General features: G+C 30.3%; 1 protein-coding gene across 6 annotated transcripts in view; it reads left to right on the forward strand.

Annotated features, from left to right (window-relative positions):
• Window positions 1–16,459, forward strand: part of LOC124534452 (zinc finger CCCH domain-containing protein 13) — a 127,941-nt gene that overhangs the window by 96,967 nt on the left and 14,515 nt on the right. For all 6 annotated transcript variants that reach the window (XM_047110341.1, XM_047110345.1, XM_047110344.1 and 3 more), the window contains 2 exons: window positions 14,841–14,993; window positions 16,271–16,372. In XM_047110341.1, coding sequence (XP_046966297.1) covers window positions 14,841–14,993; window positions 16,271–16,372 — 255 coding nt within the window. The remainder of the gene's footprint in view (window positions 1–14,840; window positions 14,994–16,270; window positions 16,373–16,459) is intronic.

Genomic DNA, 16,459 nt, shown 5'->3' on the forward strand with positions numbered 1-16,459 from the left:
AAATAACTACAACAAACGAGCTCTATTATCTTGGTGATAACTACACTTGACACTTACCAAATGTCATATTATCATGTCATACTGTCATGTTACTAGTTGCATGTACTTAGTAGCCAACGGTTGCCCAATATTTTTTTCGAAGCGTTCTCAAGTTTAGCAGTCTACCCAACCATCAAATATATGAATCATTCAAGGTCAAACAGTTCTTTCCCAATAAAAGTAATATTCTTATAATTGTAATTAGTGATAATGATAAGAAATTATTTGGTAAAATAGAGGTCATTGACATTATAGTGTGCTGTGTGAATTTTGAGACTTTCATAGTTGTAATAAAGTTAGAGTATAATTTAACAGTAATGTAACAACTTGTGGCTAACATTTGTGGTAACCATTCATGCACCAATCATTCAGCCGCGAAGTTACATTATTCCGTATTTGTCAACTCTCGAAGCTCAAGAACCTTGTAGTTCCCAGCGCATTAGCTACACCAGACATTTGCTTAATGGCCTTGGCAATATTAGGCCTATCTTCTATACAAAAACTTTGACGACTGAATATACCATAACCGAACAGACATTTACTAAACTATAGAAATAAATTAGTGTCCAAAAACAGAAAACTTTCAATTTTTCATTTCATAGTAAAAATTAAATTCTTCATTAAATTAATATAGTCTTAAATTTTCACCAAAATTGTCGAAAAGATAATCTTGTATCGAACCATGAAATTAAATTACGTAACGAAAAAAAAAATTTTCGATTTAATCAATTTCATATAGAAATTAGACGTCGCAGTGTATTTCTCTAATAAAATGCAATTCCACGCCAATTTCATCAATAGACAAGCTGATACAAGCGCTAAACTTGTCTCAGCTATTCTTGATTAATACGCGAGCGCTGTGCACGCTGATAACTTTCTCGGACATCTGACAACTGGATAACCTTGCTCGATCAAGTAATTTCTAGTTGACTTATTGGGCATGCTCCCAGTATTTTCTTTCCTGTGAAACTTAAGTAGGTTACCGAGCTTCATTTCTCTTCTATTTGTTGAAATTGCACGTTTCGAAACACGATTGGCGACTCTACGTTAAGGTGATGTTTACTAAACTTGTCTTTGTTTCCACACGTAAACATATTGTAAACAATTAATGTAACTTAAAAGAGTTGTTATATTATTTAGAATATAAATATTCTTTATGCAATTATAATAAGGGATAACTAAATTCGTCAATAAGTTACTATCGGTATGAAATGTACATTCTATCGAGAATAAACTGCAATTTCGTCTCAGTAATTAATACTTTTAGTAAATAAAATGCGATTATGCATAAAATGTGCAGCTATACACTAAAATAAAATTTTAAATACAGTGCTGTAAATAATAACAATATGAATCAAGAGTACGGTTTTTATCATCTGTGTATATTCTGTTAATGTGTGGTAAGACTTATAAATTAATATTTAATGAACAATTATTTCAAAATTATAGACAAAGTTAATTTTATAATGCAATAAATCATATCACATCAATTAAGTAAATAAAATTATACATTCAGCTTATTCGACGTTAGTTGGTACAAATATATTAAGTGCAATAATTTATATTGACAGTTCAATCCTCAATAAATAATCCAGCGTTATTGATAAAAGGAGGCTTCAACTAAAAACAGTACATAGTGGAAATTCGATAGTGGATCTTGAGAAGTGAACAAGGACGCGACGCAGCGGGACAGTCTTCCTGTCTCCATTTCTAACATTCGAAGACACTTCCGAAGTCTATTCGATTTACAAACACTAAATAATTCTGTTTCAAAAATACCTATTATACAATTTCAATTGAGAGCTGGTTTTAAGTAATGCATTTGTTAGGATATTTTAAATATGTTCCAAACCTTCTCCTCAAAGGGAGAGGCGGCATTTAGCCCAGAAGTGGGAATTTATAGGCTGTTGTTGTTGTTGTTGTTGGGATATTTTTGTCTTGTAAGATTTTATAGCAGGAATGTTTAGCCTATTTCAATGAAAGTGGGAAAAAAGATAAACTATAAAAATAAAATATTTGCTGCTACTCTAACTAAAAATATCAAATATAGATTCATTTCGATGCATTCCGTACAATAGGTGTTTATTTATAATTAATATGACAAATCAAAACTTAAACTTTATTGATCACCAAGGTTTTACACAAGATTATATTCCTTTATATACTTAATTTTAGATAATCCGACGTTCATATTTATTGATAGCTTATTTAATGAACGCGCCTTTTATGAGCATAAAATTATTCTATGCTTGATCGAATGTTATCAAGGCCAAATTACAGGTGTTTGGAAATATATACTTTGAATGAATATGTTGAAATAGTTTTTTTTATATTCTAATATATATATATATATATATATATATATATATATATATATATATATATATATATATATATATATATATATATATACTGTGTTATATTATATTATATTATAAAGTGTTTTCATTTGTTTGAACGCACTCGTCTTAGGATGTAGATAAATATTATTGTAGCAAAGTAAAGTAAAGTAACAGTCTGTAAATTTCCCACTGCTGGAATAAGGCCTCCTCTTCCATTTTGAGAGAGTTTAGAACATATTCCACCATGCTGTTCCAATGCGGGATGGTGGAATGCACATGTGGCATAATTTCGATGAAATTGGACACATGCAGGTTTCCTCACGATGTTTTCCTTCACCGTCAAGCTCGAGATGAATTATAAATACAAATTAAGCACACATATATATATATATATATTGGTGCTGCCTGGGTTTGAACCCGCAATGATCGGTTAAGATGCACGCGTTCTATCCACTGGGCCATCTCAGCTCAAATATTATTGAGAAAAGTAATAATAAAATACACGGAATAGCAGTTATATTTAATTCAGGTTAAACCGAGTGGAGAAGTTAGTTAATGTAGGTATTTAATGTTGTTCTCCTTGCCTTGAAACTTTTATTTAATTCGTTAAAAATAATAAATAAAAAAGTTTCGTTTGGGCTTATTATCAATTTTCTTTTAAGATATAATTTATATTCTATCCGAATATATTTTAAATACATTTCCGATACTAAGTATGTTTCAATAATGCATAGAAAATATTTTAGCCATAGTATTTATTAATTTCCTTCAAATTAAAACTTAGTAATCATTATATATGTCGGTATTATTGAATCTAAGTTTGACGTTATTTTAAGAACCTATCTTGATAAGAATGAATGTTATAACAGACTTCTAAGCGAACTCTAAATCTTGAATACTAATTTAATATTGTAAGCATGCTCGTATTTTTATCTCGATCTCAAGACCGACCCAAGCGAATAATGTTTCAAGAAACTGTTAGTTTATAAATAAATAAACAAAACACAGATACAAGAAGATTTCATAAAGATACATTTAAGGCCGATGATTGACCTTCTCTATTAAAAAAAAATATAGATTTATATTCGTTTAAAATAATAACCCAACCAAATAAAAATGCTATTGATCATTTAGATTTTCATTAAAATATTGCATTGCGTATCAAATTTGTCCAAGATTTTTTTTCATTTAGTTAGACCTACTTTTTATTCCGATAAGCTTTTACATGCCCTTATCACCAGTTGTATCACCAACTTAAAGTCAGTACCGGTAAGACCATCAATGGAATCTATGCCGACAATTAAATTGCATAGTATGTAAGGACTAATAGGTACATCCGTTTTTTAATATGGTATACCGTTCAATTATTCTTTCTCTATATCATTAATTAAATAATAACAATGTATATAGTTTTATATAATTGCTTAAAATCAAAATTGTCCGGTTAGAATATTTGCACTAGAATTCTTTGCTCCGTAAATACTACGATAGTATTTGCGACAGGTCTGAAGGTCGGTTGCGTCGAAGGGAATGTGTTGTTCTGTTCCAATAAACAGTGTAGCCTATAGTATGGTAATAATATTATTGTCATATATATGTATCTTATAACGCATTCAATATTTTGTATGTAAACTTGAGAATTGGTTTGAAATAATAGTCTTTTTTGGGTATTTACAATTGGTTCGCTGACCTATCAAATAAAAGGTGTTTAACGGTAGAATTACTGATAAAAGATTGGTACCTACGACAATGGTTTTGCAGAAAGCCCACTAAGTGTGTAAATAATCACAATAGTCAGTTTCTAAACCCGTAAATTATTTTTTGGATAATTTTTATGACAGATTTATAAATGGTACCTAATCAGTGAAATAAATACTTTTTGTTGATGCACACAACACTCTGTCATTATAAGATACACTATTACATATAATGATGATAATATTATATGGTAAGATAATTTATCTGCAATAATACACCTTGTATTTTTTTGATATATTTGCTTAAAGAACAAAGGTAACTGTTCCAATGCTGGTTGATACAATAAGGCTTCCTTTTCCTTTGAGTAATGTTTGGTGCTAATTTCATTGCGCTTCAATGTGCTTCGTTGAATACACATGTGACATAGTTCCATTCAAATTAGATACACGAATTTCCTTTATATCTGAGCTCGAAATTAATTAAGAACTTGGATATATGTAGTATACTGATGATTATGATGCAGGCGTTCTGAATATTGTGTCGTTTTGACTCAAATTCTGATATTATTATATTTGTAATATGGGCAAACAATATTTCATGTTGATAATTAAGTATGTTATTTATTTATAATTTTCAATAAATATTTATCTTATCATAGGAAGTAATTTTGCATGCAAATATAATATATTAATTTTAATATAATTGGATAATAAAACAAGTTGAACATGTTTGCATGAAAATTTATATGTCGAGACGAAAAGCTAGACATAGAATGATGGTTAGATTCTCAGCATACTTATCGCGTGTTTCATCTCACAACAGCAGATGTCGCTAGAAAGCCTGTGACATTGTGATCCATCAGATAGGAAGGCGAATCACATTAATTGTAATTTGTCTGGAAACCTACGCACACATACACAAGATGATTTAATATACTTTATTCTTGATTACATTTTTTCAGCAACAAAGCTAATGTATTATAATAGATTATACTCCAGCCACATTCGATCTGGAATTTTAGTAAACAAACCATGTGTCATCATAATTAGGGTTGATACACTCTTAATAAAAAAATATTATTATTATAATTACAACTATATTCATTATAACACAATTTCCTGTTTAAACACAAAAATTTTAATTTAATACAGAATCCAAAAAATTTATTTAACCGGTCAATACATAATTTATATGAAAATTAGCTTAAAATAAAAGTTTAAAATTTTTTAATTACCACTATAATATTACTACAAAACTAACAACCCTATTTTTTAATACTGACGTAAAGAAATCGCAGGTTTGTAACATTTGGAGTGTTTTTTAAGCAATTGGCAGATTTAGGAAGGTACATAATAGCGATATTGGTGGTGTATATTTTTAGTCGTATTATAATGGTAGTATAACCACAACAGGTTAAGAATGTTAACATTACACACAACGTTTCATTACACATAGATTAAAAAAAAAGACATCTTGTTTTGGCTAGCATAAATATAGCACTAAAATCACTGTTTCAAATCAATCTTAATGAGTCCTGTCGTTTGGGAGGTGATAGATAAAGTTAATAAAGCAAATTATATAACTACGACTATTATTTTAAAATTGGAGGTATTATTTTTGAGATCTTCCAGATGATCATAAGTATTATAATTATAACTAAGAATGCGCTTAGTCCTTTGTTTTAAATATTTTATTATTAATCATCAAATTTAATTTTTATTAACATCAAAAATAATTGTTGTACATATTTCTAAAAATGTTTTGAGCATCTGCCTGACATTGGTTGCCAAGCAATGCTTTGTTATTAAACATTCCACATCGAATTTGGCTGGAGTATAGTATAGTTAATGATTGTTTAATGTAGAGCGACTTTACCCAGTATAAATATATGTACAGGTTTTTTATACCGTTATAATATAAAAAGGCATGATAGTTTTAAACTCAATCCATTTTAGGATTTATTTAATTTAATGTGAATATGAATTAATGTTGCTAAGTATAACTGTTTGCAATTAATAGACCTCGTCACCGTTCGACTGATGACCATGAATAATGAATAATTATAATAGTAGTAAAAGACTGTAAATTTCCTAATACTAATAGCGTGCCCGAAAATTAACTATAATCATACTAAATTTATGTATAAATTCTATCGGTTGCTTACAGTGAAATCCTTAAAAGGTCTAGCTTTACTCCCAACGTCTGGCATGAATGAAATTCTCCTCGAATGCTATCGCGTGGGTCGGGACCAGTCGTTACAAACATCTCATTAATATCTCTTCCTTAATACTGTTCAGTTAAACGAGGGACCATTTGTTAAATCTAATTTCGCAATATTCTATAAAGCTAGGCCTATTAATTGTTACTCGCCCGCTCGTACGTTTCACATTATGCATTGAGATTATTGGGACATATTTAAGACGTTTTTTATGTTAATATTTTGATATGTATTTTGCGTTAAACTTCTTTGTTGTTATAATTTAATTTCAATTTAAATCAATATTTAATAGGTAGGCTTGTATTTGTCCAAAAGTTTCTGTGTCAATACTCCTGTGCCATGGATGTAATTAGTATTGCTAATATGCCTAAACTTTCTCTAATATTGTGCCTGATCTCGCATTCTGCAAAAATACGCAATTGCAACTGTATTTGTCCTCTAAAATATAGGTGCAGTAGACACATCGTGACCGAAATCGGACGAAAAGCCTTAAAATAATAATAATAATAAAAAAAAGTTTTACTTTAAATATAACAATATTTGATAAAATTAGGTACCATATAATTTTTAAATCATTAATGGTACACATTTGAAATATTGTTTTGTTCGATTGCAATAAAAAAAAAATTTGACGAAATTGCAATGGTTTTTTAAAAATATTTGAATCAAATGAACGAACGACAAACTAGACACAAATAACACGTACATTACACATAAGTGGATCTTATTCAAGTAGCTTTGTCAAAGGAACACAAGTAAGTGGTATTTCGTGTCCTCCCCCACCGAGCGCTTTATTGCTTAAACCTAAGCTAGATGTTGCTCTTATTTTGTAATGAGATGCTGTACAATATTCAATTAAATCAGTCACGGTGCGGTTACATATTAGATAGTAAATCTTAGTATTGAATTGCGTTTTAATCATTCAATGTAACAAGCGGTTATTTTGACAGGGGAGAGTTCGCGCTGTCTTGTACACTGACGTTTGTTACGTCAAACTTGTCCACAGATAATTTATTATATAGATTAAAACGAGGACATTTAATCCTAGTGCATGTTTTGTTACCGCTGAAATGTTATTTAGGGAGCAAGCTAAACAATCATGTGTCTTCTTTCGAATGTAAAATTTACGATGATAGAAAGAAATAAATGCAAATGCTCAATTACGATATTTTGTGACAATTTGCTTTTTTTTTAATATATATAGGCGCCGTAAGAAATTTTAAATACTTCCTACATCGCGAAATCGTCACCAACCTTGGGATCCAAGATGTTACGTTCCTTGTTCCTGTTTAGTTTGCTTGCCATTCAAATTGCCAGGTGGTTAATAATATGATGAGTGCTCTACACATAGGGACTTGTTTCCTGTTACTAAATGGTCTGTAAATGTATATAATAAAATTAAAATAATTGATTGCATACCATTAATTAATTGCATATAATTAATGTTTACAGTTGTCTATTAATACAGCAAATAATAAATAAACGTACAAATGTATCTTAATTGTATTAAACGGCAAATGTCAAAGTCAAAATATTATTTCAATAAAACGTTCTATTCGCACGTGACATTGGCGAAATAATCTGTGCCTTTTTGGCACAAATAAAAGCCACAAAAAAAAACGTTCTATTTTCTTATTGTTTGTCGACAATGGGCCACGGATAGAAGCACTTCAGCACATAAAAATTGGATAAAACTCTAAAGAAAAAAAAAACAATTTAATATTACGATTATTATTTTTTGAACCAGTCTGATTGCTACCATTTTGATTTCAGAATTGTGTTTCCAAATAAAAAAAGCATTATACTTTTTCACACAATAGTAACTTTTATTAATAAAAACAGTCTATTTGAAAATATCTAAACGTTTCCTTAATTAATTAGCATGGGTATTAAGTTTAATTAAAAACGATTATTACAATCGTCCTTAGTATAAATGTTGTCGCGAACAAGGCCAAAGTTATGGCTAAATTAAACTCAATTGCATGGAATTTGCAGATTTGCCTATCTTAAGTACTATCGCATTCAAATCTCGTTGATACCAGACTATTATTCAAATAATAATATATTCTATTTGACATCGAAAATAAATTGCTCGGAGTAATAGACACTGAATATTGTCAACTTCAATCAATTTCAAAATAGAATTTATACTATGATAACAATATTTTAGTCTCCCTAAGTCTATTGATTTTAATGTTATGTTAATCAATCTACTTTTAAACGTAACTGAATTAAGTAAATAGTGAAAATTAGAATACATTTATATTCCTTATAGTATATTAGTTACAGATTAATAAAACATTATAATCGCTCGGTGTAAGGAAAGATGTCGTAAGTACTAGTATTTATATTTTACGAAATAGTTGAGCATCTCATTAAAAACCTTTTTAATTTAAGATCACTCAAGTTTTAACTTTCAACTAGCCTTACTTTTGAACCTTTATATATATGTCGTATGTTTTCGATAGGTTATTATCATAACTTAAATAAGGCAATCGAGTTTTGGAGTTTGGGTTTAAAAATGAAGTGCAATTGCAGCCTTGAGGTTCTAGCTGGTGGACAAGAGACAAAATATATTTTGTTTAATAAAACATAATGTATTCCGTCTGTTTTTACTTTTTTACTTCAATAACTCAAATATCGATGCTAATTTTCGTTTTTTTTATGGTACATGTTGGCGGTCGAGCATATAGGCCACCTGATGGTAATTAGTCACCATTACCCATAGACAATGAAGCTGTAAGAACTAAGATGTTATGTCCCTTGTGCCTGTAGTTACTCTGGCTCAATCACCCTTCAAACCGGAACACAACAATACTGAGTACTGTTATTTGGCGGTAGAATAACTGATGAGTGGGTGGTACCTACCCAGACGGGCTTGCACAAGGCCCTACCACCAAGTAAAATAATTTCGCTATGATCGTTAAAATAATCATACTGCTAGCATTTCTAGATTCAAGTCCACGTGAATGCTTATCATTCATAGAACACTATCTAAGTGACATTAATACGTAAAGAAAAGATTAATACGATATCCATAAAAACTTTAGGCAGGCAGTCTCGTTTCGATGACTTTGGCGAAATATGCGCAGACGTACCGCGTTGACAACCGGTTACTTTGCTGGGACATGTTCCATGACATTACTTTTACGTCTTGAATTCAGTGAATTAATTAAATCTATATATTATATGCATTCAAAACCTTTCTTTAGCCAATCTTTGATTGACACATCAATACTTAATTATAATTCGGACAGTGTGCTCGTTCGTTAAAAATCTGGATGAAGTTGAAAGCTAAGAAGCTAAAATGATAAGAGAAAAGTGAAATTTCGCAAAAATCTTTTTTTCTTACTAATGACACATTTAAAGTAATATTACATAAAGGTCTCCGCTAAAATTCGATCCTATATCTTATAGTGTAACCGTTATCTTTCCATATAATGATTCCAAATAGTAATTCATAATTGTTAACTACAAATTACCTCCTAATTTATGTTAGTTAATAAACTATGTATTAAAATGTTTGGCTTTAAACAAGCTATCTTGTGTTGGACTCTGATCACTGTATCATATATGGTCTGAACTGAACGAATACACAAATAATAACAATCAAAGATCCCACAAATTATTTTATAATTGATAACCTGGAAGGTATAATTATAACACACACTGATTGTGTTTTTGGCGCATTGTTTTTTAAAAAAAAACAATTTGTCATAAAATTTCACCTGACCCGCGATGCTTTCTAAATCTCACAGTAACAGGGAAATAGGACTCATTGTTGTGTTAACCTTTTAAAAAACATGTCAATTAAACATATTTCGGTGATTTCATTATCATTCACATGGTTTGAATGTGTGTTGTATGAGAATACATTTTATTGTAAACATATTAAAATTATTCTACATTCGAACTTTGATAATTTTTAAACACAATAATTAAAAAAAAAAAAACTTGCTTGGTAAAAATTGTAATACTACTATAATATAATAAAAAATATTTGAGAGATTTTTTCTTTTTATTAACAAGTTAAAAGGAGGTTAAATTATTATATATATTGTAGTTTATAATTATTTTATTAGTTGTTCATGAGTGTAAAAAGACTTTCCGTATTCTTTTCACCTTAACCTATCTGAATAAAGAAAAAAATACGATGTAAAATATCAGTGAAACTCATATTCGATATTTGAAATATCTATATTTTCTGAAGAAAACGATTGTTAGGGAAAGTTCGAAAACCTCAAGTCCATTTCAACGAGCACTTGGATACAGTTGTATTGAATGTAGTTTTGTTTTATTGTTTTTGCGTTGAGCGGCAATTATATTGGAATAATGTTGTCTGACCGCGAATTCTCTGTAATTACTTCACAGGGCAATACCCTCGATTACTTAATTTAAAATCGTTAATGATGGCGTAACTAATGGAGATAAAATCAAATCACAATAAAATAAATTTATTTTTAATGATTCTATCGTAAGTTGTATTTATATTTTATAGTGTGTAGTACGGTCAAAATTTACAAAATACAAACTAACTACCCCCTAAGAGGAAGAATTTCTTATAATCCGTTCTTAGTGAATTTCAATTTCAAGTTTATAGGTGTTATAAATAGTTTCCGGCATTCCGTGATTTATCAGTGAGTGATATATTGCTTTTATTATATATAAATAATATATATTTAATATATATATCGACTTGAGATTATTGTATTAAATAATTTTATTAGCTCATATTCGTGATATGTTTTGTAGCTCGTTTTATATATTGTTTACTTTTATAAATATTATATTATATTTATATTACTCAGTTAATTTATATAAAGGATAAAGGAAATACTGTAAACTGTTAGGAAGTAGGCATTTAGTTAATAGAGCCTATCAGTGGCTGTCTTTAGTAAATTATGGTCTTTATACTTCTTATGTATTATGATTTCGGTAATATGAAATATTTTATATTTGTTTCCAAATGGACCGCAACGTGACACTTCACTTCTCTATGCAACGCTAACAGATATAATAAACATACCCAACTTTTTTTTTAATTCATGGCAACTTTCTATTTTACCGTATATAAAAACAAATAAAGTCCATTTTTGGCTCAACATGAAATGGGTATTTTACCAAAAAATTATTACATGAAAAAAAATACACAACTATATAAAAGGCAGATGGCTTTTTGTAAAATAAATCGTGAAATAAGGATGACATATGTATTTAATTAAACTTAAAAAAATGAACGCATCCATAATGTTTAGTTTGACATATTTAAAAACTGACAAACACTCCTGTAAATTATTTTCATAATCTGTGACACATTTAATTTCATATTAAGGACTACACGATGTAATCTTCGATATAATTAATGAACTGATGTGTATTTTAAATAACTGTAATTGCAAATTACTAACTAATAATGGTGCCCTAATAATACAGCGGCGCGATCAATCATTTCTAATTACGTATTTACAATTTCTATTTCTTATATCTCATATGAAATAGTTACATAATGATTCCTATAATTACTTTTGAAAATTAGTTTCATTCTATTCCTTTTTCAATTCATTCAATTTTATTATATTTCATTCATTTGTATCAATTAAAAAATTGTATGATACAACTAATGAGCTTAACAAAGAAAGAACTTGTTTCAATGTAACTGTCCTGACTGTCGTTCTTTCACGGTCAAACGGTTGACCTGATGAAATTTGGTACGAGGCGTATTTTTTATACCTAGCATTTGAAGGAACGAACGAAACTACAGGTGATAAATAGTGTTTTATAATGTTAAAGTATCGATATCGATGTGAGTAAGAAATGTTCGCAGATATTTGAAGAAGGTAAAATAGTTAAATCGAATCCAACAAAGCTCAGTCTGATGCAAGTGTTTCGTAACTACTGAAACGGTGAATGCACTTGCGAATATCACAGCTGCCTCGGCACGTCCAAGATCCAACGTTATTAACAGTAGAATCACGAATTCGGCCCACGATCCTGTACTTCATCAACGATAAACCTCATTCACTGTAAACATGGTGCAGTGATAGAAATTCCTACCTTCCGCTTCAGATCTAGTTAAACTTTGTTGAGTTTAAAATTATTGAAATATTTTCTTACTAATCCTTAGAAAAAAATATTCATAAATTATTATTATAAATAGCAAGCCAAACACACACACAATCACCTGCAAGCACTCACACATAGACAAAAATACAATACATAAGTAAATTTACACGAAATTGTTCATTGCCTTAATTTTTACTGTTTGTACTATTTATGATCGTTATGTGTACTGTCATAAATATTTGTCTGAAGTAATTGTCGTATACGTTGTTATTCTGCATAAGCGTGTTTGTCTTTTAAGTTCATAAAAAGTTTGATTGATCACTGATAGGTTTCCGTTTCGAATAATTATGTACTGTTAGGTAATATCGTTAAATTCAGAGCAATAACGGATGTATTTTATATTTTATCAACTACTTTAATGGCGAAAGAGCAAACATATGAACGGGATACAAACCGTCCGGGAAACCAGTTTGTAAATCACTTTTTATTAAAGAAAGATTCGCTTCCTCGAATATATTTAACATTGATCTATAAGGGCGTGTTACAGAAGAATCCTCTTCATCATATTCGACTTCGCCTGACGGAGATATGTTCTCTTTTACAACAATAACACCGTGTCTTGCTAGATTGTTGCTACATCGCTCCAAAAAGTTTATCAAATCGTAATCACTCAAATGCCCTAAGACCCACTGGCACCAGATTACGTCATATTGTTTTTGTGGCTTGAAATGATGGAGACCAATTTGGTACAGTGTACCTAATTTAGTGTTGTATTCACCGATCAATTGTTTCGCGGTGTTAATGAACTTTTCGTCTTGTTCCACTAAATCGACCTTCAGGAAATAAGGCATTAAAAGATTCCTGCTCACTCTTCCGATACCGGCTCCGCAATCCAAGGCCAGTTTTCTGTTCGGTGGATTAACTAGAGATAGTATGTGGTTTAAAAATACTTTGGATCCGTCGATGTCAATGCCCGAAATGTGGCCGTAGCCTCCGAGTACTCCGTCTACTGTTGCCGGTACATTAGCCCAGTATTTCGCGGCTTTCTTATAAAATTTACTATCGTCGTTGTATGAATTAGATTGCATAATGACGTAGCTCTACGCTTAATATTTGACACTGAGGTTTTTTCTATGTCAGTGTAATATTTGCGACCAGTAGGTATCACTATCTAAAGTAACCTACATTTTAAATTCCTTTAATGCAGTTTCGTATTACGGTCTCGAATAATATCAGGTATGTTTAAATTCCTTCTACCAGAAAGACATTTAAACAGTTTGTTATTTTTTGTAACTGTTTCGGTACAAAAAAAAAGAAATAATGTAGGGCTCCGAGGACTGCTATGATAAGACTGTCAAATCAAAGAGGCAACTATTTTAGTTAGTTACATTTTATAATATAAAATATAAATAGTCCTTTTAAAAAATTGGAAATGGTGTTTGCTCACTGCTCGTCAACATTGTCACTATAAGTAGTATCAATAGCTAATGGTACCTCAGATAGGTTCTTTGTACTCGAGCTTACATTGGCTCATTTATCCTACCACAGGAATATGTAATAGTTACTGATGCTTTGAAATATGATATTTATGTCTTATCTATGTAAACACAATAATACAGTTACTGCCTTTTTCTCCTCTGTTTGTTTTTAATCGTCTTTCTTTTGTTTTGAGGAAATAAAAGTTGTATACGCAAATGTTTGAAACGTGTAAATTCCTATGATTATTATAGGGATGGGCGTTTACTTAGTAATACGTAGGTATTATACGGTATATTTAGTTGAAACTTGCCATTAGATGTTACTTCACCTTCAATATCATTCAACCAAACACCATGACAAATGGTATACCTACTTACATTTGAGCACAGACAATAGTTTGACGTAAATCGCTTCAGTTTATTGTCAATTTAAAAAAAGATACATTCTAGCGTAAAGTACGACTCAAATTAGATGTAGCATCGGAAAATGCATTGAAATGAATATAAAACCGATTACTGCCAAATCACACAACCAATAGAAATAGCTTCCTATGGCGCCATTCGACGCTATTCGTCGCTATAGATTCTCGCGTCAGTTCAACCCGAGAAAACAAGTGCATGTAAATCAGCGTGTCAAATTGACGAATATATTAGGTCATATGATATTACAGCTTATTACGTTTGTGTAAAGATCATATTCCCATGAGAAATAAATATTAATAATTTGGGCTAGCGTACTCAATTCGGATGCGATCGGTTTTACTAATTTTGCCGATGCCACATCTAAGTTGAGTCGTACTATATGCTGGACATTAGCAGCCTTTTATAAATACAATATTTTTTTATGACTTGAGATACTTCAGAAGATGAGATAGCCAATGAGTTCAAACTCGGGTAAACTGAAGTTTTCCTTAAAAATCTGCCAAACGTGTATTCAGCACTGGAATAAAATTAAAGGGTAATTATTACATAAATCTCATTTAAATTGTTTTATTGTTACAGGCACTTATAACAGCTGTTAATGGGACGAGCGAAGAAGACATTCGCGATGCTCTGAAGACGCAGACGGAGAACCAGTTGGCTTTGGTGCCAAGGGGACCCACGCTCGTGAAGGACACCGTTGCCTTCAATACGACCATCACTACTGATGATACGGTAAACAAGTCTATCTTTACTAACATAACAAGGTGATTTGTTTGTCTGTATGTTGCGGGAATCTCAGAAGTGGTGATCTAATATTTTCATTGGTAGAGTTGCTTATCTGAGTTTTATTCGTATGTGTATAATCTTTGTATTATACAATTATCTTTATTATAGCACCTGTGTGAAGCCGAGACTAGTCGCTAGTTTAAAAAGAAGGGAATTGTTGTATATATGACACTTTTGGCCAATTGTGTTTGTTGGCAATGATAAAATAATGTCATTCAACATAAAGTTTTCTGTTATTTCGTATCGACTGGAGTGTTCAATCAATTCAATAGCCGTTTTATTTATAACTCATACTCAAAAATCTTTATTCAATGTGTTGGCATTACTACTCATTGATTGTCATGAAAAATCACCTATCACCGGTACGGAAAGTAAAGGCTCAGACCTGAGAAGAACAGGCAAAAGAAAATGTTACCAAAAACAATAATTAACTCTTTTTGTAGTCAAGTACTATTTCGAAATAGCTTATGCTTTAGTTTTATGTTGTATATTATATTAGTATGGCATGTTAAAATACAGATAATATTACGATCATAATAATTAATAGAGCAAGCGTAAATGTTTCGTTATAATAATAAACTGCGTATATAAGATACGCAATTTATTATTATAATTCGAATATATTTCAAATGGATTTATATAACATTTGTTTTCAAAAGCGGTAATTTTGCTTGATGTAGAAATTAAGTAATTATTTATCATGTGAAATACACATTAGCTTCAAAAAATATTTTAAATTCATTTATTCGAATAACAGTACGCTTAAAGTAGAGCATCGGATCAAAATTTTGTGATCGGTTTCTGCAATATCACAACGGGACTTTGGAATATATGACTATTGTTTTATACCGTAATTGGGTTTATTTTTCTCAAATTAAAGTTACATTCATTATTTGTGTTTATTTCAAATACAAAAATAGTATATAATAATCAGTAGAAATATGCGTTAGTATTATTGTTGCCCTTTATGCGTTGGTACATTTCTTTTATCGTCTTAAATAATAATTATAGTGTGTGAGAAATTTTGAAATTCGAACTAAAATCTCAAAAAAGACAATATTACCATGAATTACTCTGATTTAAAATATCATTTGCAATTCTGATCCTCTGGGCACGCGGTCAAGATTTTTTACAATAACTATTTTTACTCATATGTGTTTATATTTAAGGACTTAATGTTATAATTTTAAGGTTTATAAAATTAAAATATGTAACGTGTTTAGGAGGAGCTGCGAGCGTTACGTCCAGATGGAACGATTGTGACGGAAACGAGGCATACGAAAGAACAAGAAAGACTTTGTGACGAGGAACTTGGGAAAGACGAGGTATGCTTATTCAATGCGTAATAATATTACATAGGTAGCTACGTATTTTATTACTAGGCTTTTTTAAATGTGTTCTATTTTTTATTT

This window comes from Vanessa cardui, chromosome 12, assembly GCF_905220365.1.
Source record: "Vanessa cardui chromosome 12, ilVanCard2.1, whole genome shotgun sequence".
Taxonomy (NCBI): Eukaryota; Metazoa; Arthropoda; class Insecta; order Lepidoptera; family Nymphalidae; genus Vanessa; species Vanessa cardui.